Below are 26613 nucleotides of genomic sequence, written 5' to 3'. Positions count from 1 at the left end.
CTTTTCTTCAGTTTTCTAAGTAGGAAAGCAAATAAATCAGCAAGGATAAATAGTCAGTTGTGTTTGAAGGGCCTGACTTGTTTTGTTTGCTATCAGGCTCTACCTTTCTGTCCCTAGACCTTATTTTTTTGTTTTAGTGAACTCTTTCGTCGTGTTCTTAGTAGGAGTTGAGATGTGTATCTTCCTGTTGTCTAGAGATTTGCTAATTTCCCCATCCCTTCTTTCAGCCCAGGCTAAGGACCCTGGCAGCTGTGCACAAAGAGGATGTCTCCCATGGACAGCTGGATTGTTGGGAGTCATGGAAGGTTTCTGTTTCTTGTGTGTGTGTATGCGCAGGCATCTGCAATTGTAGGCACTGCCCTGAAAGCAAACTGGGAATAATATTAGTTGGGTAGGCAGTATGAGAAAGGGTGCGCTTCCATGGCACGGGGAGGAAGTTGGAGGTGAAGTGGAAGAACTACTCAAGGAAAAAGGCAGGGTTCTGGAGTGTAGGGCCCAGTGGTGTGCCTCCTTTGAACCTCCTGTGCAGGTCTTGCAGTCTTCTTGGCTTGGCTTGGCTGCTTGTGGAATTTCAGAAGTGTTCTCACCAGCCCAAGCATCAGTTTGGAGAGTGGTTTGTTGAATTTAAAATTTCCATGTTGTACATGTGGAATAGGAATTCAGACCATTCTCTGTGCAGGATAGCATTTTAATTTTAGTTTCACTATTTAAAATCTCTATGAAAAATGGAGACACTTTTCTCTGATATGTGTTATTTTGTGTTATGTGGTTTGCAGTGTGCTCTGCATTACTTGCAGAGAGAGGAAGCCCTTTTCCAGGTAATTTGAGCAATGGGAAATAGGTCTCCATTAGTTGCATAGCTACTGGTGAAATGCTTAGCATAGCTGTGGAATTAGTCTAAAACATGGATGAGATGTACTGGGCTGGGGATTTGACATGGTGAAGTCATCAAGCACTGGCCTAGGAATGCACCTCTGCACTGTCATGTGTCAGCTCTTGGAGCATCCTGGGGGACTGGTTTGGTTCTGCCTTTGTGCCAGCAGTGTGCAGAGCGTGGTGGTTCCTGTGAGCTTGGTTTGCAGTTGTTGGTCACAGTGTGGGTCTGGGGATGCTCCTGCTGCTGACCAAGACGGTGGTGGGGGTTTATTATTCAGTACTGCTGGATACCACTGCCAGCTGTTCTTTGGTAAGCCATTCATCTGTGATAAGCTTTCTTTAAATCCATGCTAGATTTTACAATCAATAAACTGTAGTTTTGTGAAAAATCAAGTTAAAGTTCACATGAGGTATAAAATGTGTCTCTAAGAATGTATGCATGTACATGCACACAAAAAAGCTGATTAAATGGTGTGAATTATGAGCATTTGTAACAGCCACCTGGAACCCATGGGGCTAAAGACAAGGTTATATTTTCAAGACATAAATTGGCATTTTTAGTTTTAATTTATAATTTTCAGGCACAGTGCTTACAAAAGTTAATATTTTTTGCCTCTGCCTCAGTCAAAGTACCTGAAGTGAGGAGCAGCTGGTTGTCTTAGGAATTATTGGAGGGTTGGAGGGAAAGAACTCATCCTTTCTTCACTTGTTGGAGCCTTCCAGTGAGAAGTGTCCAGTGAGCTTGGAGAGCACCTTGAAGCTTCAACATTCACTGCTGCAGTGCCCTTGTAGGTCGTGGGTGGTTCTGCCGTGGGAGAAATAATTTCTTTTTACTCTGCTGATCAGTAAATTGCTTAATGCCCTCCATTGTTATTTCAGTCAGCAGTTGTTATTGCTGAAGCTGCCAGATATCTGTTTGGTTTTGTGGCTTCTAGTAGAGTTGGTCATAGTAATGTTGAGCCTGTTGTTTCCTGTTTGATGGCTGCACAGAGCCAGTGTTTGGGAATGGAAATTTAGGGTCTAGTTACTTGGGTGTTTTAACCATTTCTGGTACCAACCCACAAAGTTTTCTACAAACCAGATGTCCAAACTCTATTCCTCACTTGAGATCTTCCACCAGTTTAAAGGCTGCAGGGATGTGATATTTAAGAGGGACTGACTCTTGCAGTTGGGAGTAAAGTTTTGCAGTCACTCAGGTGCTTGTTGGTGTGTATGAAGATGGCTCATGATCAGTCTGAGAGGCCTGGAGCACAAAATGCACAAAAATATCAAAAATTGAGTGTGCTGTTTCAGTGCTTCTTAGCCCTGAATACTCTGTGGCTGGGTAACCCGAGACTCGTGCAGAGCATAACCATTGAAACTCCCCACGTGTCACTCCAACCAAGACCAGGCTGGGACTTCACTATCAAGGTGTCTTGACAACAGCACACTTTTGACAAGACAAGAGCTTGGAAAATAGGTTTGTGAAGAATTGTCACTCTTGGGATTGTAACCCCTGGGATTCCTGGCTAGTGAATCTCTCCTGAGGCAGCCAGCCCTGCTGAAGGGGCCGGCGGGCACTTGGGTTTTTTGCAGGTAGTGCAAGAGCAGCTTCCTTGGGGTCATTGGCACGGCGGTCAGTGCTGTGCTCTTCTGTCCCACGCAGCGAGTACGTGGGTCTGTAAATCCAGGGAGACCTGTGGATAGTGGGCTGTAAGCAGCAGTCGGAAAAAAGCTGTGTCTGCAGCTCGAGTGGTGTTACACGGGCTGTGACGGGTAAATGCGCTGATGTCTCTGGTCAGCCCAGAGGTTAAAGGGGTCCCCTTAACTCTCCTGCTGCAGTTTAGCCAGGAGCAGACACCTTTGGGGGATGTCTTCCTTTGGGCTGGAGAGGAGGGAACGGTATCTGTGCTTTCCACAGCCCTTTTAACAAGGATTTCGGCGGGATTGAGGGTAAGCCTCAGGAGCTGTCCCTGTTTACAGAGAGCGAGCACCCGCTCATCCCGGAGCACCTTGCTAATGTAGGCATTGCAAAAAGATCGCCTCAGGCGTGCCCGGGGGCTACGGGTGTTTTCCTTCAAACACAAATGAGCTGGGAAGTCTGCAGGGAAATCGTCTTAGGTAGTCCTGGAAGGAATTGTTGTCAGATCTGTGTGCAAGGTCAGCACCTTGTCAGCGGGGAAGTGGATTCAGCTCCCTCTTTGTCTCGGTTCAGGCTTAGGGTTTGGCTTCTGGAGTACTGGGAAAGAAAGGTCTGTCCATTCAGAACTCGTGAGCGTCCGTTTTCTTACGGGGTGCTGACGCTTGGAGTTCCCTAATACCAAATAATTTATATGGCACTCATGCATGTCTCTGTGATTATTTTGTTTTTTGATTTTTTTTGAAGGCACTACCTTTGGTAAGAACTTGTTTTTTTCCTATAACTTTAGATGTTTATCCTGCTTCAAAATACAAGTATCACTGATAAGTCTGGACAGCGCTATGGAATTTTGTTTAGGGCATTCTAGGATCACATAAATGTAAACGATCAAAAAGTAGAGAAAAAGATGAGAGAGAGAAACTATTTGTATTCTAAGTAAATGAGCCATACTTGTTAACTGGTGGGGAAGAGAGAGATGACATATTGCTGGTGAGAAGTGGCTGGATTTTGATAAGAACAGGAAGCAAATAAAGACCACGGTGTGGTCTAAGTGGAAATAATCTGATCAGAGAGAGAAGGAACATCATGTGCTTTGCTATCCAGGCTGATAAAGGTTTTGATTTGATTTTTAGCAGTTCATATTTTAAAGAGTCTTTTTTCTTTTTGTCAGATTATGTCTACTTCGAAAATTCTTCAAGTAACCCCTATTTGATACGAAGAATAGAAGAGCTCAATAAGGTAAACATTTTTTCCATCAAGTCTTTGAAGTTAATTGAATTTATGATCTGCTTGATTTGATTAAAATCAAAACAATTCTTTAGCAGTTCTCTGGTAACTAGAAGCATAAAAATACTTTTGTTCTCTGATAATTTTCTGGAATGCTTTAAGACCTTTTGTTCTCCTTTGGTATGAAAGGATTGAGTATCAATGGCATGTAATTCTCAAGGTGATTATGCCCACCCTTAGGGAAGGAGGTTTCTGCAGTTCTTCACTTCCATGTCAGGATCACAGGATATGAAGAAAATACAAGACTTTGCCTAGAGGATGGAGAGCTTTAATTTGGTTTTTCTTGAGGGGGACTCTTGCTCAGGAGAAAGGTTTGCAGCTGTGATCTACTGGCTCAGACTTTGTCTTTGCTGGTTGTCCTTTTGGGCCAGTGAACTTGATCTGCCAAATTCCCTTTCAGTGGATTGAACAGGGAAACATGATGGCTTCTGTGTGGGAAGGCAGCTGAAGTTGTCAGCGCTGAAGTTTGACCTGGCTGAGGAGGGGAGCGGGTTCTGAAGCCACTGGTTGTATCCTAAACATACCACTTGTTCAGGTTTAATACCAACATTAGGGCAGCCCATACAGAGGGAATGTCACATTGCTGGTTTGGGTTTGGGTGTGCATTAACTGACTGGTGTCAGGTATTCTTCAGTCACCAGTCATGGAAAGCATGTGGTTCTCAAACAGTTACTTGGAAGAGAAAATGTATCAATTTCATGACCTATCAAAATCTGAATGCTAGGACACCCTTAGTAACCCCATAGAGGTCTTTTGCAGAAATACCTTTAAGTCTCTTTTGCCTTAAAGAAACAAGAGTGAATTCTTAAAAAGTTCCTAGTGGATCCCTATCCATGAGGTATCACTGTCTGTATCCCATTCCAGGATGTAGGTTTGTTGATCTCTTTCCTGGAAATTGTTTTCACCTCTTGCTCTTCATTTTCATTCTTCCCCTCACCTTTAAAAAAAGATAAACTTTCAACCTGAATTCCCCATCTTGGTGCAACTCTTCCTTGAGCTGTGATTTCTCTGACCTACACTTTAAAAATTAGTCTTTCAGGTTGAAATGAACCCTAGCTCTTTTATTTCCTTTCTAACTGAGTGTAAATGAAATTTTGGCAGTTAAGTAAATCAGATCAATTTACGTGGAAGCAATCTGTGTTTGAACAAGATGGTTCCTGCCATTATATTTTAGTTTCTCAAAATTTAGAAGTTCTCAATTATTTACCAGAAGAGGGTAGAACTTCTGAGACTCTACCAAAAACTTTTGGTCTGTAAGGGAAACACCTGTGTATGTATGTGGTGTCTGGTGTGTTTGTTTTGTTTTGTTTTTGTTTTTTTTTCTTGTTTGTTTGTTTTTAATTTATGTTAGGAAAACTGGTATTATAAAAGTTGAAAATTTCCCTTCATTCACGTCTTAGAAATGAGCTGTACATTAGTTTTTATTTTGTTTCCTTGTGAGCACCTTGCTGGTTCACTACCCTTTTTTGGAGACTTCCTCGCAGGTGTTATAAATAGAGACAAGCCAATCTGGATTAATAATTAATAACTAAATTTATTTGCGATCACGTAACAATTTAGTTCGAATTCGCCCAGTCTACAGAGCAGCTCTGGGTGCAAACCGACAGAGACAGTGCCTCCGTCGAGTTTGGATTTTTATATGTTTTATTTTGCCCTCGGCAATAAGCTACTGCATATTCATGCAGTCCTCTCATGGAGGAGGCGTCCTGGCTGCTGAAGTCTTCTTGGCAGCTGTTCATCTAGTCGCCGATATTGTCCAGATTTCTCCGGGAAGGGGACAATAGCTGCTTATCTCTGGGACTTCATCTCTTTGGCTCTGCTCCTGGGGTTGGGTCTGGGTCTGGGCTTTGGCACCATCCCTTTGGCTTTAGCTTGGGTGTGACTTGATGGCCCGCTCCTTATTGCTGGCTGGGGCTTTTTGAATGTTAATTAGGTGCCCGGCCGCTTAATCTGTGAATTCCTTTGCCTTGATTTGTACAGTAACTCTAAAACATTTTAAGGCTACAGTGTATAACATTTATAACTACAACTCATTACATTCAACCCCAACTGCACAAATTATACATATATAACACAGAGAATTTGTATCTTCTGTTTTCGGGAACTGTGCCTTCATTACGGTTTTCAAAGAGACTTCAGTAGTAGGATACAACTGTTGAGTTACTTTTTCATTATTTGATTTATTTTAGAGATAGTAAATTGGCTGAGGCTGTTTCAAACCAGTCGGTTTATTTCCCCTAGAGTTTGTAAAAAGCCACGTGCACTGTTTGACAGGTGCCATCTTACATTTGATCACCTATCTCATTTTAAGAGGTTTAAGTAAATAATATTTCAAAAATTCTGACTTTTTTGTATATTATCACTGAAGTAGAGTTTGTCTGGTGCAGCTTCTTTGGTTCTCCTTCTGTAATGATTTTTTTTGTGTGTTGGTCATTATTTAGCTCACCAGTGCTGTCAGAGAATCTCATGTCATTTCTTTTGCAAAAGTAATAATGGCTGGGTTATTTCTTGTCTTTCTACTGCCCTGCAGAGTTTGGAGAACAGCCTAGATCTGAATTCTGTTATTTTTCACAGTTTTGTTTTTTTATTAGGTTTTTAAAGATTCATTTGAGTGCTGTTTAATGTAGGCATTACCTCAAAAGTAGCAAAGTAGCTTGTTAATAGGTTGCAATGGCAGGTAAGTGTTTTTCTCCACTTGAAGCATCTGTGACTTAAAAGTGGTGATTCCTCGGGAAAACCATTAGGAGGGCAGGGCCAAACTGCCAAACATTCCATGATCCTGGAATGGATCATGCTGGAGTTTGTGTGTGAGATAGTGTGTGCAGCTGGAGGTGCTCAGAGCAGACGCTGTGTAGCTCTTGTGCAAAATTCCCGATAATTTATCAAGTTCCTAGTTCAGAGTGTGCAGTTCTGCTCTTGGTCAGGGGTCAGTTTTTTCTTCTGTTCCCTGTTTCAGACTGCCAATGGAAACGTGGAAGCAAAGGTGGTGTGTTTCTACAGGAGGAGAGACATCTCGAGCACGCTCATTGTACTGGCAGACAAACATGCAAGTAAGTTGCTTTGTGTTCAAATGACATTGCATCTGCACAGAATTTTCAGACTTGGGGACAACTTTGATATTTCAAATATCAGTATCTTAAGTGTAGGTTTTTTTGTTTTGTTTTGTTTTCCCCTTTCCTTAAACCTTTTAATACCTCATTTCTGTATGGTTGAATTTTGGTGGGGACAAGACAGAAGTTTTCAGTTAGGGCTGAGTAAAGACATCTTATTTGCTCCACAGAAACGAATTTCTTAATTTTTGGGGTGAGAGAAAGTATTCTCCCTGTTGATTCAACTTCTCATGAATTATTTGGTTTGGTTTGTATATTAAAAAAAACCCTCAAACATTATTTGAGTGAATCAAGTAGACTGATTATGGGAAAGCAACTTGAAACATGACCAGCTTGAAACCTGACTAACAGGATTTCTCTTTAAATTTCAATATTAATAATATTTCTTGCAGTGACACAGCTTTTGTCTGAACATGCTCAATAAATACACTTTGAAAACAGAGAATCTGAGAATCTCCTATCACTATTTTGAGTACTTAAAGCCCTTTTGTTGGGAAGCAAGTGGAGTAACCAAACTGTTTTTCTTTTGTAAACAATGGACTGTGTGAGGTGTAGCTGTTCAGATTGCTTAAAACTTAGCAAAAAGCATGGACAGCCTTATGAATCCTTGCAACTCAGGGCACATCTATAAATGAGAGAGAAGCAATCAGATATGGGCATGTCAGAACTGTGATTTAGCTGGCAAGCATCACTGTCTTTTAATGTGCTTCTTGGTGTGTGTATCAATGGAGTGATCTGGGGATTGATTAAATCAGATACTCGGTTTTAGCAACGAGTATAATGGCTTGCTGTGTTCTCACTGCTTTAATGCCATTGGGGAAAAGATGCAGCAAAATGAGTCCCTTACTGATGAATTTGAGTATTTTCTGTTGTAGTCTGTCCAAATAATCCCTCCATTGCAGTCATACCATGGAAAGAGGTCGTGGTGTTGAGGGAGAGTTTGCTGTATCACAGAATGGTGATGGCAGGCAAAGCTTTTTTGAGATCTCTTCAGTGCAGCAGTATTCATTTTATCTGAGGATCCTGAAGCTCACTAGGAACTTCACCATAAACAACGTGGCTATTGATTCCTTCATCTGTGTCTCACTTCACTAGGTTCAGTAAAGGAGGCAGGTGGGAAGGATTCACAGAAACACATCTGAGACTGAAAATGAAAAATAATTTGAACCCACATAAATGCTCTTTGAACCTGCAAATGCTGATCTCTGTTTGTGATAAGAAATCTAAGTGTTTGTTTTTTAATGCAAACAAATAATTCATTGTTCATAGGTGTCGTTTGAAAGATGGGAAAATTCTTCTATAGCAAAATCCTATTAATAGAGCAACCAGAGACAACTGAGTCTGCCTCTTAGAGTAAATTTCATGAGTAACTAGTATTTTCTCTAGTATCTTTCTTTCTGGTGCAGAATAAAATTGCTACTGAATGACTTCCATTTATTTAGATAGATGCGCTGCTCTGTGGTTTCTGTTCTTCATACGAAGGGAGAAGAGAGCAAAATTAAGCTTTTTGGACAGCCATTAGTTCTTTACTCTGAAAAAAAAATCAACATCCTGCATGATATAATAAAATTAAATTTTGTAGATGTTAAGATTCTAGTACAGATATTGCATACTGTCACTGACTTTGAGTTCATTTCCATAAAGTCTCCTGTTGCCTCATTTTGATGCATTTGCAGTAGATGTACGTGTCTGCATCGCTGATCTTTTAACTGCCTTTGTTCAGCTGATTAATGGAGCTTTCTGACTGCAGACATTTCTGGATTCACACAGTCTTCTGTTTAAGATGCCTTTATTTTAGACCTACTGTTGAGATCAGTGCAGTGAGAGAGCTAAGCAATGGAGAGATACAGCCAGGGCATGAATGGAAAAATTGTATGGATATTTTGTTATTTTTTTACTCTTCCAGTAAAGGAAGGAAAAAGATGTAATTGTGAAAATAATGTGCTGAAGTTTAAAAAAAAAAAATAAAAAGCCACTTTAGCTTGGATGATCCATCAGATATCTGAAACAGGCAAGTTTGAAATGTTGTCTGTTCTCATAAGTCTGTATACGGAGAAATGTGTTGGAAGTGCCTTATTCTGTAGCTGGTGACTATAAATTGGTACCTGATGTATGTAACCTGATTCTTGGATTTAATCTGTGATCTTACCATTTTTATCATATGATGTAAAGCTTGTCTAGGCTGTCCTATAAATCTCTCAGCCTTATGATGTCTTCCATTCATTGCTATTGCTTTTTATTCATAAGCCTCTTTAATCACCTCCCAGATTATTCTAGGGAATTTCTCCAACTGTTTCTGAAATGAACTTGCTTCACTAGTAAGACACTGTTTTGAGTTCTTGCTGAGAGACTTAGAAAACAAGATTGCAGACAGGACTTGATGGAAGAGGAATGGGAAAGATGCTTCACTCCTCATTCTATTGTTGGGTGCTGTCATGATGTATTTTCTTTATATAATGTCTTACACAGTTTTTTATAATTATTTAAATATTTGCAGCCATGACTGCATGTCTGCCAGTGGGTAGTGGTTGGGGAACTGACGTAGTGCTGTCTGGATTGGCAGATTTATGGTCGGTTTTCAGCAGGTGCTCTCTGGCACACATGACAGCTTGGTTTTGTATATGCCAAAGCTTCTGAAAATAAATGTTTGCACGATACCTCTGTGCCTAAACGAGTAGGAAATTTGTTGAGATTTTTTTTTTTTACATTTTAAATAACGCCAATCTAAATGAAGTTTGACAATAGCTTCATGAATTAACTCTTTTTATTTCTTCAATTTTATTCCCATTCTCTATTTTCTCCCAGCCCCACACATGCAGATTTAAGAGGAGTCCAGTTCATACATCCACTAATGACACCTTGGCTCAGTTGTTGCTGAGAGGAGGGAACTGTGTTTTTTCTCTTTGGGAGTGGTGCAGTGAGGGAAGATAGAGGTGTCCAAAATAGTGTCTGTTTGCTACCTGAAATTGTGGCCATGGCTGCAAGAGATGACCAGCAGAACTTTGTGGCAGGGGATCCACACTGATAATGTGGCAAACTCCTCAAGTGTCAAGGTGTAAGGATTCCTGCCTGTGAAAACTTTCTCCGTGTTTTCTACAGCTACGAGTCAGTATCTGGTTTTTGGTAGAGAAAAAAGGAATAAGGCTACAGCTTCATACAAACCATTTGAAACTGAACCTGGAAGAAGGAACCTGCTGTTGTATTTTAATTTATTCAAATGCAATATTTCTAGAGTGTTCCTCCAAGGTCCTTAGTTAAGCTGTTAAAACAGCCAGAGTTGCAGCTTCCTTTGCTGCTGAAGGAGCTGTTGTGCAGGTCAGTAGCACTGGTTTTACCATGTCTCCCAATGATTTGGCCCCGCTCTTTTTCTCCTTTCTTTACATTGTTTTGTTAGTTACAATCATGCTAACCAATTCTTCTGTTACTGCAGACTGTTTCTCAAGCTGGTAAACCTTGGCTGCTCTCTAAACCTGATTTCTGTGTCTTGTTTACCTTCATGCATTTCTGAATTCTGTCATGTAGCTACTTGTATGACACCCATAACACAGAGAAAGGCTGCTGCTTTCTGCTTTTGATGCTCTGGAGAGCCCAATCTGATCTATAGCAAATTGCTATTCTTTCTTGTGTCTAGCAAATATTGATGTTTAATTTCACATCTCACACACCCAGTCATTTAAAATTACAATTACTGCCTCTTGGGTTTCTCCTGCCAACTCAAAGTTTACTCTTTCTAATTATTTTCCCCATATATGTTAGCTTTCACACACGTCTTGATGTTTGTGCCTAATCTGCCTATCTCTCGTTCCCAATATAAGTCATCTTCAAGCTTTGTTAATGTGCTATTAATGATTCTGCCATTAATATCAAATAATACTTAATCTAATACACTTCTTGCAGCATTCCACTGGCTACTGCTGCATAGCTGATATATTACTGTTTGTATTAAGATTAAATGTTTAGTTTCAAATCTGCACAGGCACATCTATCAAGCAGAAAGATTAATTTTGAAGTAAGGCTTTATGAGAGCACTGAAGTCCCAATGTACTGCACCTCCTGTATTCCCATACCACTTATTCCACAGTACTGTAAAACATGCAGGCAAATCTTTCTGAAAAGATTTCTTGGATATTTTATGAATGCATGTTTCTAGCTTTTTAAAACTTTTTCTTGGAGGCCACCATTCTTGATGGCGCTGTTTGATGCAGTTAGTGTGAGTGGGTGAGCTGTGGGAAGGTGAAATGCAGATATGCCAGACTTGTCCTGGAGCTGGGGCTGGGACAACCCCTGTTGTGCTTGATAGTCTGACTCAGCCTGAGCTGTCTGGGTGAGGTGTTAGTGGGGTGTGAGGTGCTACTGGGTGCTTTTTGTCCAGCAGCTTTTGCCTGAGCTCAGTGAGGGAGAGGTTCCTGTCCCAGGTCCAGCCCTTCTCTCCCCCATCCCTTGGCTCCCAGTGCATTGGTCAGGTCTGGTTTTTTCAGTGTTAAATCACGGCTGTGAAAAAGGAGGGACAATGTTCATATAGATTTATTTGTTATTTCTTGGAATGTTCCTGCCTCTGTCTGGGGCTGCTATGACAGTTTTACTGCTGTGTGTGAGGGAGTTGTTTGTTACCAATAGAAATGTCTGTCTGGTTGTTTTTTTTTGTTTTGAGAGGCTGTTCATAGCAGAGCTGCCATAAGAACATGTGTGCTCTCCACTTTTGTATTTTATTACAAAAGCAAGACACATAAATAAAATACAACTTGGAAGGAGAGCCTACCTGAAGGGATGCAGTCCCTGGGATTAGTTTGGTTGTGCTGGGTGCTTTCATTTTGTCTGTAGGTTTCATTGGCACAAAGGGGTTGACATACTTTTTAGAAAAATGTAATTTCTAAAAGCTGTAGGCTATCAAATATACTGAAGATACAAACTATTTTAGGTTGCTCCTTGTAGTATTTTCCCTGCATTACACAGTGCACTACAGTAATTTCCAAAAGCTGCTGTAAGTACAGGCATTAATTCCCTTTTCCTTCATGCATCCTTCAGTTTTCAGGCAAATGAGCTTGGAACTTGCTGGATTGTTTGTGGATTGCTGCTGGTATATTTACAGTGTAGGATAGCAGTCACAATATTAATTTTCAACTAAAACAGAACCCACTTCAGTAAATAAATTGCAGACCCGTGAGAGTGCGCAACAAATGTAAATTTGGTGTTCTAGTTCCCAGGAAAATATTAAAGCCTAAGTACATGCTGCTGTATGGTTACCAGCCCATGTGGTGTAGCAGCTATTGTATGTTGAAGTCTGGTTTAATTATGCTGCTCTTTTTTTCCTTCCTTGCTGGAGCAGCCTACCTGATGGGCACATAAACTGCAGGTCTTTTTTTCAGGGCAGTAAAATGGTGATAAATTGTGGGCAACCTGAAGGGTACATAATTTTTTGTCACCACCTTTGGTGTAATGGTGGCCTCTTTAAAACTAAATGCAATTTTAGTGTTTTATAAAATGGAGATCTTTGTTTGCTTTATTTTTGGGCTAACTATGGGGATTTTAGTTAACTAATCTTAAGGGTATATAAATCATAACTGTGCCTGTATGTGTTTCTCACTAGAAATGTTTTTTGGCAACAACTGTTGAATTAAGCTGGAGGCATAAGTGTGCTCTTTGAGAGTAATGCTGCTGTAAAATTAAGAGTTTTACAATTCATGCATGAGGCTCATTCTACTACAGTCTGGGAAACTTTGCCTGTGGTTTTGCAAAATACAAGTAACTGCATTACTTTCTTAGAGAAGGGAGAAGTCTGATCTCTTCTTTCTCAGTCATTTATCATGGAGGATCTTTGGAGTTATTTCCTTTGAGTATTTTGCCCTTTACAGCTCTAGCTCATATAAGTGGCAGGATACTTCTTAACAAACACAAAACATACAATTTATTTCCTAGAAGAAAGATGCTTGAAGATGTTTGGGATCAGTTGCATGCCAGTGTGGGTGGGATTTCACGTATTTACTTTGGGGTATGTTTGGGAACTGGTTGGATGGAGATTGGATAGCTCCAAGGCAGAGGTGGTGCATCCTGGCTGCTGCAATGCAGGAGTGCTGCAGTTGGGTGTGTGTGGTGTGGGTTAGGTAACCAGGGTGGCAGGAGTGGCCTCAGGCACTTGGTTACATTCCAGTTCATCTTGTGGCTGTGGTTGGGATGAGGAGAGTACAAAATAACACTTAGTAAATAGACTGCCCTTTCCAGTGGGCATTTTCCTGCAGAACCTGTTAAAAACTGGCATGGGACAGTGTGATGTCCTGAATGAGGAGTAGGGCTTATGATAACTGATGCCTGGAAAAGAGGAAAGACTTCACTTTGCCTCACTCATCATGTGTCAGTTTCTACCTGATGAATCTGATGCTCTCCAAAAGCAGTTCTCTCTCTCTTTCTCTCTCTCTCTCTCTCCAGAACTTCTCTGTTGGTAGCAGATTTATGTGACTTTCAGCTTGGTGTGACCTGTGTGTGCCTGGGGTGATTTGATGGTGGTGGTGAATAAATAAAATTCTTCACAGGCAGAACTTCAAGGGTCTGTACTAATTATGTAACTGTTCAATTGGCCAAAATGTTACATTGAATCTGATTAAAGTTTGTAATTTAGCAAAGGTTTTGGAGCAGGTCATTCTGACTTGCTCAAAGTCAATCCTTGTCTTCTTGTTGATCAATTTTGTCTCTTTATGACTAGGAGAAATGGAAGAAGAGATGGAAAATCCAGAAATGGTTGATTTACCAGAGAAACAGAAGCATCAGCTACGACATCGTGAGTTGTTTCTCTCACGACAGCTGGAGTCTCTGCCAGCCACACACATTAGGTAATGACTGTTTTCTTCCATTTTATTAAAGCACCACACAGCACTGTTATTTTTCAAGTACACTTCAATGTAACATCAACTTCTGCGTACAACTTCAGTGATACCATCTTGTGAATCACACGAGCATTTAAGATGGTTTTTTTCATGAGATGTTTCTCTTTTTTTAGAGGGAAATGCAGCGTTACTCTGTTAAATGAGACAGAATCCCTTAAATCGTATCTGGAACGGGAGGTAGGAACCATTTTGTGCATTGTAAAGTTTGAACAGTTTATTCTGGCACAATTTAGGTTTGGTGCCTATTTGCACGTTTTCTAAAAAGAGTTCTTTCATTTCTGCATGTACTGGGCGTTGACAATGGGAAGCTTTAGGCTCTGTACAATCTTCATTGTGCATAAAACTTTGTGGGTCTGGGGGCCAGACCTTGTGTTTACATCCCTGTGTCACAGTTAGCTGCCTCTCCTGTAAAGAGAACCCAACTTGCTCATCAGTGTGGCAGGGCTGAGAGTTCCAGCCTGGAGGCTGATGCCCTGGGAGATGCAGTAACTGTAGAGGAAAGAGCAAGCCAGCAAGCTGTGCTTCTCTATATTTGCTTTATCCTGAAATCATACAGATTTATGTTAATTTGCTTTAAGCTTGATCTTGCCTCAGATTTTTGAGGAGCTTAGTTCCCTGTTCTTTGAGTTCACTGGTCAAAATGCTTATCTGGAGTCCTACATATGCCACCACTGACACTTAAATCCTTGAAAAACTGCTTGTCAGGTGACATCTGACAGAAATTTACCCAGTCTCTCTCCTTAAAGGTATCTCAGACCAAACACTTGAAAGTGAATTGTCTTGCACAGTTAAGCACCATTCAGGATAGAAATATTGGGCTTTACTTTTTCAGATATTTTGTGATTTTAAAATATTGCTATTGTATTTTTTTAGAAGTTGTATTTCTATACCTTTATTTGTGGCTAGAACTCTGGCTGCCATCTGGGTTACACAGTCTTGAAGTCTGACAATGTGTGAGAGATTTACTGTGGAGATTAGCAAAGAACTTCAGGATATTATTATTTGAACACATCTGCAAGCAAATAATTTGCGTTTGAAGACATTGAAATGTTACACAAGAGAGGAAATCTCGTAATTAAAACTAGTAGGATGATGGTCGGTACTGGCCCTTAAGAAATGAGAAAACAGGCCGTTTTTGCAAGGAGCATACTGCAGTCTCTCTCATAGCTGAGCTTTCTTTTTAAATGCTTTTGTAGCTTTCTTCAGTATTTATTTAAGCATAAGATTACTTTTAATCTGATACTTTAGTTTAAGAGAATTTTAAACAAAGCACAGGGTTTAAATAGTTGAGTTTTTCTTTGGAATGTGAAACCAAAAAATGTCGGCTCTGCTGAAGGCTGCCAAATGGCAGAGCATTAAACAAGGGACGTAGTATTCAGCAGTGCTTGTAACCAGCTAGCAGCCCAGGAAATGCCAGTTTAAAAGCACAAGTTAATCAAACTGAAATGATTTCAGATTTTCTAGTACCCAGCTCTCAGGTAGTGTTTGTTCTCAGTTGCTCCCAACATATTTTTATTATCCCTGGTGTTACAGGTGGGTGTGCTGAGACTGAAGGGAGATGCTTTCCTCTGATCATGCAATGCTCAGTTGCAGATGTAGGCACAGAAAGAGAATTTTTTCCCCTATCCTTTTGAACTTTCAAATGCAAGATGAGTGATGTGGGTTATTTTTAGAACTGAGCAGGCACTTAGAAATTTCACAGAATTGAGAGTTCCCTGAATGTGTCCTGTCACTTAGCATGGCGTTTTGCTGTGGTGCAAACTAACTTGGACAGATGGTAAAGAAATTAAAAGCTCAGGAACACAAATATGCTTGGGTGGAGGGTAAAGAGATTAAGAAAAGGAGATAGTTGTTGCCCAGTGGTTTCCTAACACTGGATGGTATTGTTTTGAACTGTTTCTTCTTTCCCCATGCCTCCTGTTCTTAATCCATCCTTTACTTTCAAATTGTTTCAGGGTAGTTCCTTTTTTTCTAACATGACTTCTGTCAATAAAGCCTAAGCAGTTCTAGGGAACCTAGTATTTGATTTCCCAAATGTTATGACCAGTAAAAGTAGGCTTTCAGCCCAAGGCTGTCTGCCTTGAAGCAGTTTAAACATCCAGACAGAATTTTTTAGGGAGATAGTAAGCATAGCAAAATTACATTTTTGCTATCTCTGTTCTCCTCCTCCACCCTCTCTCTGTCATCTTCCTCAGGAAGATTGCCTTGCACGTTTGGAAAGCAGGCTGAAGGGGACCAGCACTGACTCTTTCACTGTGCCTGTAAAATTAGGTTTGTAACAGGAGTGAAGAATAGCAGGGAAGAGAGGGGGAAAAAAAGCAACTGGAAAACCTGAATTTTCTATAGACACCTAATTCCCGTGGAGATCATAGCCAATTATGGCAAAAGCACTACATTTCCCTATTCTGCAGGAAACTGTTTTGAATGTAGGTCTATTTTACTGCTCTGCCTGGCTATATCCAGAGGCTTGTGTGAATTTGCCTGCTGAGCAGATGTCTGGCATATCTGTTCCTTTTGGTAGCCCCCTAAAAATAAAATGTTCTCTAGTTAAAATATATCAAATACATGAAAGTAAGTTTGCAAGCTGCAATGAAGTAACCGTTATTTCTGTGGTGTAATTTCACTTTTCTTTCTCCAGTTTCTTGGTGACCTTGGTTCTTGGCTATAGCTATGGGTAGCTTAGGGGCTTGGGTAGGGGAGCTCTGAGCAGATATGTCTCTAACAGTTGAGAGAAGCAGAAAGTCATGATTCAATTTTAACTCTTGGCAGGTCATGTTAATTTTTTCTGAATATGTTGGGTGTCTTCTGGGATCTGAAATGAAAAGAGAAAACCCTTCTCTTTTCTGACCTCTGCAAACCCAGCATACACAGTTTGACAGCACAAATGAGTGAAGGATTTTGAAGAGCAGTGTATTTTGTTGTGAACATGACTCTTGTGAAACCTTTGTGAAAAATTGTTCTCATCACATAGTGGTGGTCAGGAGTTCACACATGCTTTAGAGTACACAAGGATCTGGTTTGTTTCTTAGTTTGCATTGGCACTAGGCTGACGTGCATTAATGTTTTCAGCAGTCCCGCTCAGTCTTCAAGAATAATGACTGTCTTGTCTTTGAGGGAAGATGGCAGTGGTATTGAATTACCCCTAGGGCTTGCAATCTCTGTTGGATTCACACTTGGGCCCCCAGACTTCATCTCTCCTCTGTTGAGGATGCTCTGGATGGGGAGAAGAGACCAGAGGATTCTCCACCTGATTGATTTGAGACAAAACTGGACAAGACGTAAATGGATGACCCGAGCCTAATAGAGATTTTGTAGAGAAAATTTGTAATGATAACCAATAAAAGAAAAGCAATAGGGCATCTAACAGTCAAATATCATGGGAGAAACCTCCTCCGCAGTGTATGACTTTCCCTGGCCAAAAAAGACTAAAGAAGTTGTCTGTGGAATTGGTCTTCTTTGGAGCTCACTGTGTTGTTACACTGCAGTGTGTTGCATATTTGCTGGGCAACATGCCTGCAAAGCATTAATGTTGCACTGCATATACTTTGTCCTGCACTCAGCTATTTTGAAGCTGGAACAAATTAAACATTGTATTTATAACCTGGAAGCCTGTGAGACAAAAGCTTTCCCTACATTTTATTTCCACACTGATGCATTCTCAAAATATTGCAATAATCTTGAGCTTTGAGTGTATCAGGAAGCAGGAGACCCAGATTTCTTTACATAGATGTGTTATAAATGAGTTTTCATGTGCTCTGAAGCTGCCTCCTGCCCGTAGGTTGATATAACTTGACCCTGGTGTCTGTGGGAGTAGGAGTTTTTTCATTTGCTTAGGATGCAATCAAATTCTCTGACCCCAAACCCAACTACAGACAACCCTCCCAGTTCAAGTTCAGTTGTCTTCCAGAATTTTTGCCACGTTACTGTGGAAACTCACTGTAATTCTTCCTTTTCTGGGGCTTTGCATGACAGATTGGGAGACTCTTTTCCTTTGCCACCTCTTCATAAAGCTGAACAGGGCTTTAAACTCATGGTGGTTTTGTCCTAATTTTTGTTGCATGCTGTTGACACATACAAATATAGGGAAAGGGAAAAATGAGGTGAGCATGAAATGAGATGTATTTAAACAGGGTGCCTGCTAGTGCCACAGAAATAAGGGGAGTGAAAAAATAAGCCAGAAACCTGAGATGTGGAAAATGGCACGCTGCACATCCTGTTTCTGTTCAGACAATTCTTCCTGGTGACCCTGTTGCTGTGGACAGAGGTTACAAAAGGTCTGTTATTCCATGTCCTACCAGAGCTTTAATCCTGCCCAGAACTGCACACTACTTTGATGGAGCATACCTGGTCCATAACTATAGCTAAGTACTTATCCATGCAGAAAAGTTTAATTACTTAAACTGTACAGTTTTAGGTAGTTAAAATTTTGGCTGTTTCCTTTCTCTGCCCTGGCAGAACGTTCTCATTCTGGAATGCCTTCTTGCTTTAATTTTACACACCAAGGTAGCAGAAGCCAAGCAGCTATTTTAGCCTTTTCCACATCTACTTGAACAAAAGCAGCAAATTAATGGATTGCCACCTGCAGCTAATTACTGCTGCTGCCAAATCTGCTCCTCATAACAAGCAAAAAGAAATGTGGTGGTTTAAGCTTAGATGGTAGCAGGCAAGAAGTTGGTCAGCAATGCATCCCTGTGACAGGGAAAGCGGAGCACATCCTGGTCTGTATTAGCAGGAGTGTAACCAGCAGATGGAGGGAAGGAGTTCATCCCCTCACTTCATCCCTTGTGAGACCACTTGTGTAGGTTTTTGTCCAGCTTTGGGCCTTGCAGCATGAGAGACATTGACAGATTGGAGCAAGCCCAGCAGTGGCCGCAGGGTTTGTCTAGGGCTTCACACCTCTGTGGGGTTGCATTGGTCTGGCTGTAACACTCTGCTGTTATGCTTTAATTTGTGCTGGTGTTTCTGTGTGGATAGGTCACCAATGTCTAATCCTCCCGGTTTGGAATATGGGAATTGCATGGGATGTGGCAATTTTGTGTTCTAAAACAGCTGATGTGACTAAAACTTGTCTCCTGGCCCTTCTGAGACTTGCCTGTGCAAGAGGAGCTTTGTTCACTTCAATTTGAGAGGCTGCTGTTGAGAGCTTACAATATAGAAGAAAGTGGCAGCACTTGAATGGAGTTTTTAAACGGGTGGTTCATTTACTTTTTGTTCACCCAATTTTAAAATCTGTATATAAGTAATGAAACCAACTTAAACTGTAAAAACTTGGTAGTATGGTCACAAAGCTGAAAGTAAAAGCTAATAACACTGTTTACCTTTTTGCTCTTGTTTTATTTTTAGGATTTCTTCTTTTATTCATTAGTGTATGATCCTCAGCAAAAGACCCTGCTTGCTGATAAAGGAGAGATTCGAGTTGGAAACAGATACCAGGCAGATATTACAGACTTACTAAAAGAGGGTAATTTCTGTAATTTATTTAAATTGTCAAGAGTTCACGTTGAATGTGGCCACTCCTCTGTGTGAGGCCTGCCTAGGTGTGGGAGATGGTTTCCACTGCCAGGCCATGTGTGCAGCAATGGCTGGGTTTGTTGAGGCTGTTGCCCACTGAAGGCAATTAGTTCTCTTGCAAATGGGTCTTTAAATAGGCGTTTGTCCAAATCATAAAAGTTGTTTAAATAAATTGAATTAATGGGCTCTCTCGGAGCTTGCACTCTTTTTATTAAGAGATTTCAGAAATTCCATGGGAAACACAAATTTCCATCACATCTGTAAAGCCTTTTGTGTTTCTAATCAAGCCTTACTTCCCTATAAGAGCCCCTCCCAAATTACTGCCGATTAAATGCTGTCTGCCCTCATCAATTTGCCCATTACTGCTGGGTGCCTTTTCCTTGGAGCCCTCTCCCCATCCCAGTGTTGGCTGCCAGCCTAGACTCCTCACCTGCAGAACAGGCAGGAGGAAGAATTTGCTGGCTGGAGTGTGTGTTGAGACTTCAGCCTGCCCCCACCGTGTCATGGAGCAGTGGGACCATGAGGACACTGGCCTGAGGACGAGGGAGAAGTAGCAGGAACCAGGAATGTTGATCAGATAGTAACTAACTTTAGATTTGTCTCTGCACTACCCTACAGATCCAAAAGTGGGTGGAAAAAGTGAGAAGGATGAGGAGTGTTGGCATCTAATTCTTCTGTCCTGAGCCCTGTAAAATGCAGAGGGAAAGGTCTATCTGTAAGCTTCTCCTCAGAGAGAGAGGGTTGTGACCTGTATTGGGAAGACCACATCCAGTCTGGATGGGCCAGGATGTGGAAGCAATGAAATGCTTCTGCCTTTACTTAGAAGTTCTGCTGACACTGTTAGTCTCATGTTAAAATAGACAAAAGAAAGGGTTAGGATTCTTGTTTAATTTGTCTGTGAAACCAGTATTTATTCAACAGCTGGGCAAGTCTCCTAAGTGAGGATGAACTAATCTGAAAGGCATCCTGTTCCCTCAGTGGGCCAACATGGGGCTTCAGAGAAGGATAATTGCCAGATGTTTTAAAGGAAGCAGAAAGAAAAAAAGAAGTCTCAGTAGCTCCTGCATTCTACCAGGGTATTCTGGCTTGCCTAGACTCAGGAAAATGAAGAGTGTCTGATGCCATGGTTCCCCCCACTAGAAAGCAGCTGAGGATAGGTTGAACCAGCCACTCTTTGCCTGCTCAGAGCAGCTTGCTGTCTGTGTCTGTTTTCCTGGAACTGCTGCAAGATAAGGGAGGAAGAGAGACGAGCTGGGGAAAGAAACTGAAAAGAAACTGTCTAGTTTGGAGAAAGATGCGCTCTGTTTCCCATGACATATCCTCTGACATCAGTTTGTGAAAATCTGATTGCCCAATTCAGATAAGCTGTGTTGCTGTGTCTATCAAGCTAAAATTGTCACATACAAATAAGTGAGTGAAATTTTTACAGTGACCTGTCAGGCAGAGTAACTGAGATGGGCTAACAGTGACATTATTGTGAGATTAAAAAAAAGAATCTAGAAAGTACTCATATTTTAAAAGAGCTGTACTAAATACTTCTGATTTGTTTTTCAACCAGGTGAGGATGATGGAAGAGATCAGTCAAAACTTGAAACTAAAGTTTGGGAAGCCTTTAACCCACTAGTAGACAAGCAGATAGACCAGTTCCTGGTGGTAGCACGGTAAGAGCATTTCACCTCTCCTTTGAAGAAGTAAATGTTTGTAACTCTTCCAAGCACTTTCTCATGTTCTTTTTTGTTTTATTAGCGGGAGTTGCTTGATTCTGGTTGCTTGATTCACTTGCTCCATTTTAAGATGAGGTACATTTTACATGCCTTTGTGGGAATAGCATGACTTTAGGAACAGCTCCTCAGATTTACAACTTGGTTTCATAAAAGCAAAGCAAGTTGCATGTGAAAATGATCCTGTAGTTGGTGGGGTTTTTCAAATACTTTGGTCAGCATGCAGAAGACATAGTGAATTAAATTCTTGGCAGTTCTTTGCTGTGTCCATTTACTGTTTTTCTCAAAACCAGTGACACTTTAACATCCCTTAATGGTTTGCTAAGAATTCTGGTAAATGCTAATGATGGGCTGAGGATACTTTCTAGTGCCTAGATTCTAAGAGGTAGGCACAATAAAATAAAACCCTGCAGATCTCTAATGATGTTGTTTTTATTTAAGCCCAAAGCAATCTTTGTTGATCAACTCTTCCTTTATAAAAGGTTCTTGAACTAATTTGTTGGTATCCATTTCTATAAACAGAAACCTATATTAAATTTTAGGCTCTCATAGCAATTGATGACTGAATAATTTAGGGAAAAAATACACAGTAACACTCTCCAAATTCTCTGTGGTTTAGGTGGCACTTTTATAGATGAACCCTGGCTCTGTCTGCCTTTTTTTCCCCCTTCCCCCTCTTGGGTTTTCACGTGGTTTGGTTTGTAGTGACCGTGGAGCTGCTTTGTGATGGGAGTTTCCACCTTCTGGTGGCAGAGCTGGTTTTAGGGGTTCTTTCTGGCAGTTCAGTGCTGCCCACTGGGTTTGCTGCTGCAAGGTGCAGGCTGTAATGAGAATCACTGCAAAGATGACTGCAAGAATTGCTTCTGTTCAGAATCAGCAAAGATTCCAGTTTATAATTAGTTCACACACACACAAAAGTATGAGTTCAGCTAAAGCTGGGCACAGGGGAGTTGTGGGGCAGGGATGGGGATAGTGACTGGGAGGCTGGGAAAAGGGTGAGGTGAGTCACTGCAGACACTCCGATGGGGGAGGCTGGTTTGGATTTTGGCCAAAATTAGATATTTGATGACAGCTACTTCTCAAACATGTACCTTTCCTGGTGCTGCACTGCTTGGCACTAGTGTGTTCCTTTGTGCTCTCAGCTAGTTTGGGGAAGTGACCTGAGTGGAGGGGGAAAAACCCAACCCGCCTCTTTTGTTGTTGTAGTTGCTCAGATGAGTTCAGTTCCAGTTCACTGTGCAGGAGCACAAATGTTTCGCCTGTGTTGTGTAGCAGGCAGGGGATTAGGAATTTTAAGAACCAGTGTTTGTTACAGGTTTCTCCAACTAATTTCTTTAGGAATAATGTGAAGAGCATGGGGCTTGTGGTCTCAGATGCAGAGATGAGTTGTGAAGTATGTGAGGATTACTGTATTGTGGAGGCTTTATGATATATATATATATATAATACAATGTTAAGTTGTAAAATAATAGTTTCTAATTTTCTGAAACTTTTAGAAAAACGCTTGCATTGCTGCATTTTTTGTGTCTGATCTTGCATCTGTCTCTGTACCTTTTGGACAGCGCAGCACTGCTCTTTGCCATTGTGGAGGAGATTTTGTCATTCGTAAGGCTTGCTTGTGCTCTGTTCCTGTGCAGCTCAACTCTGTTGGGAGATAAGGGATAAGAGAGTAGCTCAAAACTCCCTGTTGGTGACCCCTGAGGCTTTCTCTGTTTCTTCTGCCATGCCTAAGCCTCTTCAGTCAGAATTAAGTAAAGTGTTCACAACGACAAACCACATTTGGAGAGAATGGTCTCTGGCTCCGAATGAGCACCAAACCATGTAGTCTTGTAACTGGAAGATGGAGTCTGCTCATCCCAGGAAGTGTTGGCTGGGTGTTTATATTTATGCTGGGTTTGCACGCGAAGTTAACGCAGTGTTTAATTTCTTTCAGGTCTGTTGGTACGTTTGCCCGAGCCCTGGATTGCAGTAGTTCTGTCAGACAGCCAAGTTTGCACATGAGTGCTGCAGCAGCCTCCAGGGACATCACACTGGTAAGATTTTCTTTAGAGGACCTTAAGTTTGTGAGAGATGCAAAATATTCACCTCAGCATTAACAGTTGGCAAAGAGAGAGAGAGACAGATGGATTGTAGTTGTGGCTTGCTGTGAAGCAGACCCTGCCTTTGTAAAGGAATCCTTTAGTTACAGATGAAGTAACTTTTTCTGGCTTTGTGCCTCTTATGATCCATCATGGATAATACTATGAGGCAATTTTTTTTTTTTGCTTAGTTTTATTAAAATATTCTGATGACATGCTTGACAGCTCATCCCTTGCATGGGCTCAGTAGCTCTCTCTCGAGAAGAAGAAGGCAAATTGTCTGCCTGTCTGTAATGTTACAATGCCAGAATGCCATTCCTCATCACTTCCCCAACACCAGACTGTCACTGGCATCCTTGGGCGAGATTGACCAAGGATGTCTGGGGGAAAAGCTTGTGGTCAGATAGGAAATGTCAGTTGATGCTGTTCTCTTTGACTTCCAGTTTAGATTACCTGAGGAGCTAACATTTCATAATCATAAATGTTGCTGAGTTGATTGAGGAAAGGTAAAAAACTTGAACTTCTATGCTACAGAAAATTAAATGAAAATTTGAGTAAAATATATGAAGTCTCCAGAGAACTGTTATCAAACTCACCTCATTCCTGGAGTATTGTAAACTTATATGTAGAGCAAATTCTAGTCTAGAGCAGTGTAAGTTAATTATTCACATGCACAAAACTGGTATGATGAAAGGCAAACAACATCCTGATTAAAACTGCAGAAACGGGACAATAAAGCCAAGCTTTCATTTACTAATAGCAATTCCTCCCTCTCAGCATGTCCTCAGCCCTTATAAATCACAAGTTGCAGACAGCTGTAGCTTGGCTTTCTGAGGAGTAATTGCCCCTGAGAGTCATTCTTTTTTCCTATTCAGCTGTGGTGTGTGACTTAACTTGAATGTTTGTTGATGTTTCTGCCCTTTGAGGGGGAGTGTATGCATGTGTTGCTGCTCTTGTTTTTCATATATGAAATTTTGTGGATTATTTGACAAAGAAAATGCATGGCTATGTCTGTGAGGAAATGCCCTTGGAGCCCTTATCTCCATGCTCAGTCCTGGGGGGAGTGGATCTATCCTGTGCCTCTTTTTACCAGCAGTGCTGCAGTGGTGGTGCTGGTGAGGAGCTGATAGGAATAATTGATACACAAGGGCTTGTGTTCCACAAACCTCACTATTAGTGAATGTTAGGTTTGTACTCTGACAGCTACAGTCAGTGTGAGGTTGGAACCAGCTTTTACTGACTTTTCCTTAGGTACAAAATACCACACTTTCACATCTCAGTGCAGAATTCGTCATTGCTGTTTCACTGTTGAACATTTTTTCCCCCAGATATTTGTCCTTACATTTCTTCTCCTTTCCAACCCCCTAGTTCCATGCTATGGACACTTTGCACAAAAATGTCTATGACATTTCCAAGGCAATCTCTGCACTTGTGCCACAAGGTGGGCCCGTCCTGTGCAGAGATGAGATGGAGGAGTGGTCTGCTTCAGAGGCAAACCTCTTCGAGGAAGCACTAGAAAAATACGGAAAAGATTTCACTGACATTCAGCAAGATTTTGTAAGTATATAAAAAGGGGCCCCCATGGTGACCGGCTCTGATTGGTGACAGAGCTGGCTTGCGGCTTGTCTAAACTGTTTTTCATTGTGTTGAGCAAGGAAGCTTTGAACTGGAGTGTGTGTTTTGCTGTAGAGTGGGGAAAGGCAGACCTCATACTGGTGACAGCCTGGTGTACAGTCAGAATTTCAAATCACAAATGATAGTTCTTCCTGTAGAAACATTAATTTAGGATCATCTGTTCCACTACAGCCAAGGGAGGATGTAGGAAACTGTTGGGATAGCTGAGCTGCTCTAGAGTAATTTGAAGGAGAGCAAGTATTTGGCTTTCTGAAACATGAAAATGTAGTCACCTTTACAGTGTGGTTTCAGAACGGGCCTTTTGAAAGTTTTCCAAAGGAATCCTGGGCATCCAAGGGAAGTGTCCTGTAGCTTAGCCAAAGCACCACCCTAGGTGCTCAGCGTGCAGATTGAATGGAGCACTGTGAGGAGAGCCAAGTTTCACTGTGTAGTTGTTCAAATCCTCTAGAACAAAACAAGTAGTTTCAGTGTTGTTTGTCCTGTGCTCTAATCTCTTAGAGGGACTTGGAAACAGCAACACTCTCTGTGGTCCTGCTGAAACCCTCATGCTTCTCACACAGAGAACAGAGCTGGCAGGGCACAATTCTCTTAGTAGTTTGTTTTGGTTTGGTTTGTTTTGTTTTTTAATGGGCCAGCTCCATTGAAGCCAGGCATATCAGGACTGTGATACTGTAGTTGTGACTCTTGCTTCTACTGCTGCTGAAGCAGAGTCTGAGCCTGTGGGCTTCCTTCCACATTGTGCCTCTCTGGAATGGTTTGCTGTGAGCCAGTGCAGCATGAAGATTTACCTGCAGCCTGTTCCACTTTTACACTGAAAGCTCAGAGTATTTTGAAAGGGCATTTAATTTAATATGGGTTCCATGTGCATCTAATCCCCTTTGGAGATTCAGACTGGTTTTTTTTTCTTTTGAGGAGGGCTAGTAGTTGCAAGACTCTGCTGCTACCATCAGTCAGAAGAATCCTGTGAATTTCAGTGAGACTGTGTGCAAGCTCCCTTCAATAAATGTTGCTTTTCCTTTGTGTCCCCAGCTCCCATGGAAGTCCTTAACAAGCATTATAGAATATTACTATATGTGGAAAACTACAGACAGATATGTTCAGCAGGTAAGAGAGTCAGAATCACCCCCTTCATTCTAACAGTTGCTGTTTTTCTTACCTGTGAAACCAAGCTTTGTTTCTCTGTTATCCCTCTCGGGGTTCAGCCTTTCCAATAAGTGAGTTCTGTTGTGATCAGAGCAATCTCTTGTCCCTAAACTCATCAGCCCTTCTGTAGATACAAACAGCATTGGCAAGAGTGCATTCTTTTCATGTTTGCTGCTGCCCTGTTTGCTCAGAGCTTTCTAATGTCTGGTTTGGAATTCAGCAGAGGAAGGAAGGCAGGGCAGTTGCTTTTTGACTGTGGAGTTCAAGGTCAGTGTTCCCTTCAGTGACTTTCTGGGGGGACAGTTGCTGTGCAGGAGGCCCCACCTGATTCCCCAGCGCTGCTGCCCATGACTTGGATGGCAGATGCACGAGGCTGCCCCATGTAAGCTCTGTGAGTGAAGTGTTTACCTGGGAAGTGTCACTGGCTCAGGTTCCCAAACTTGTTATACTTGAGAATCAACTTTTGAGTAGTGTTTAACAATCATTTTTATCTCTGCTTGTTTAAATACAAAGGCTGGCTGGTCTCTGAAATAAAGCAAGCACAATGCAAGCAGCATGCAAATTCTTGCAGAGTAGCAGTTGCTGAAAACTACTCACAATATTTAACAGGGAAACGGAGTAAAAGAAGGGAGAAATTTAGAATGGGTTTTTCATTATAATTATCAGTCCTAAGATGTGGCATCTAGCTGAAGTACTAGAAAAAGTGGAATTGTGACAATGTCCTGCCTCAGCTTGTTTCCTTGGAAATTCAGCCTG

At 41.4% G+C, this 26613-nt stretch overlaps 1 protein-coding gene across 7 annotated transcripts in view; it reads left to right on the top strand.

The window, feature by feature from the left end:
- Positions 1–26613, top strand: part of MTA1 (metastasis associated 1) — a 75813-nt gene that overhangs the window by 11239 nt on the left and 37961 nt on the right. For all 7 annotated transcript variants that reach the window (XM_068199224.1, XM_068199227.1, XM_068199225.1 and 4 more), the window contains exons 2-10: positions 3666–3733; positions 6738–6831; positions 13589–13715; positions 13883–13946; positions 19113–19230; positions 20839–20941; positions 22935–23034; positions 24448–24636; positions 25744–25818. In XM_068199224.1, the coding sequence (XP_068055325.1) occupies positions 3666–3733; positions 6738–6831; positions 13589–13715; positions 13883–13946; positions 19113–19230; positions 20839–20941; positions 22935–23034; positions 24448–24636; positions 25744–25818 (938 nt within the window). The remainder of the gene's footprint in view (positions 1–3665; positions 3734–6737; positions 6832–13588; positions 13716–13882; positions 13947–19112; positions 19231–20838; positions 20942–22934; positions 23035–24447; positions 24637–25743; positions 25819–26613) is intronic.

The sequence above is a fragment of the Anomalospiza imberbis genome, chromosome 9, assembly GCF_031753505.1.
Source record: "Anomalospiza imberbis isolate Cuckoo-Finch-1a 21T00152 chromosome 9, ASM3175350v1, whole genome shotgun sequence".
Lineage (NCBI taxonomy): Eukaryota > Metazoa > Chordata > Aves > Passeriformes > Viduidae > Anomalospiza > Anomalospiza imberbis.
This window is presented reverse-complemented; position numbering and strand designations above follow the sequence as displayed.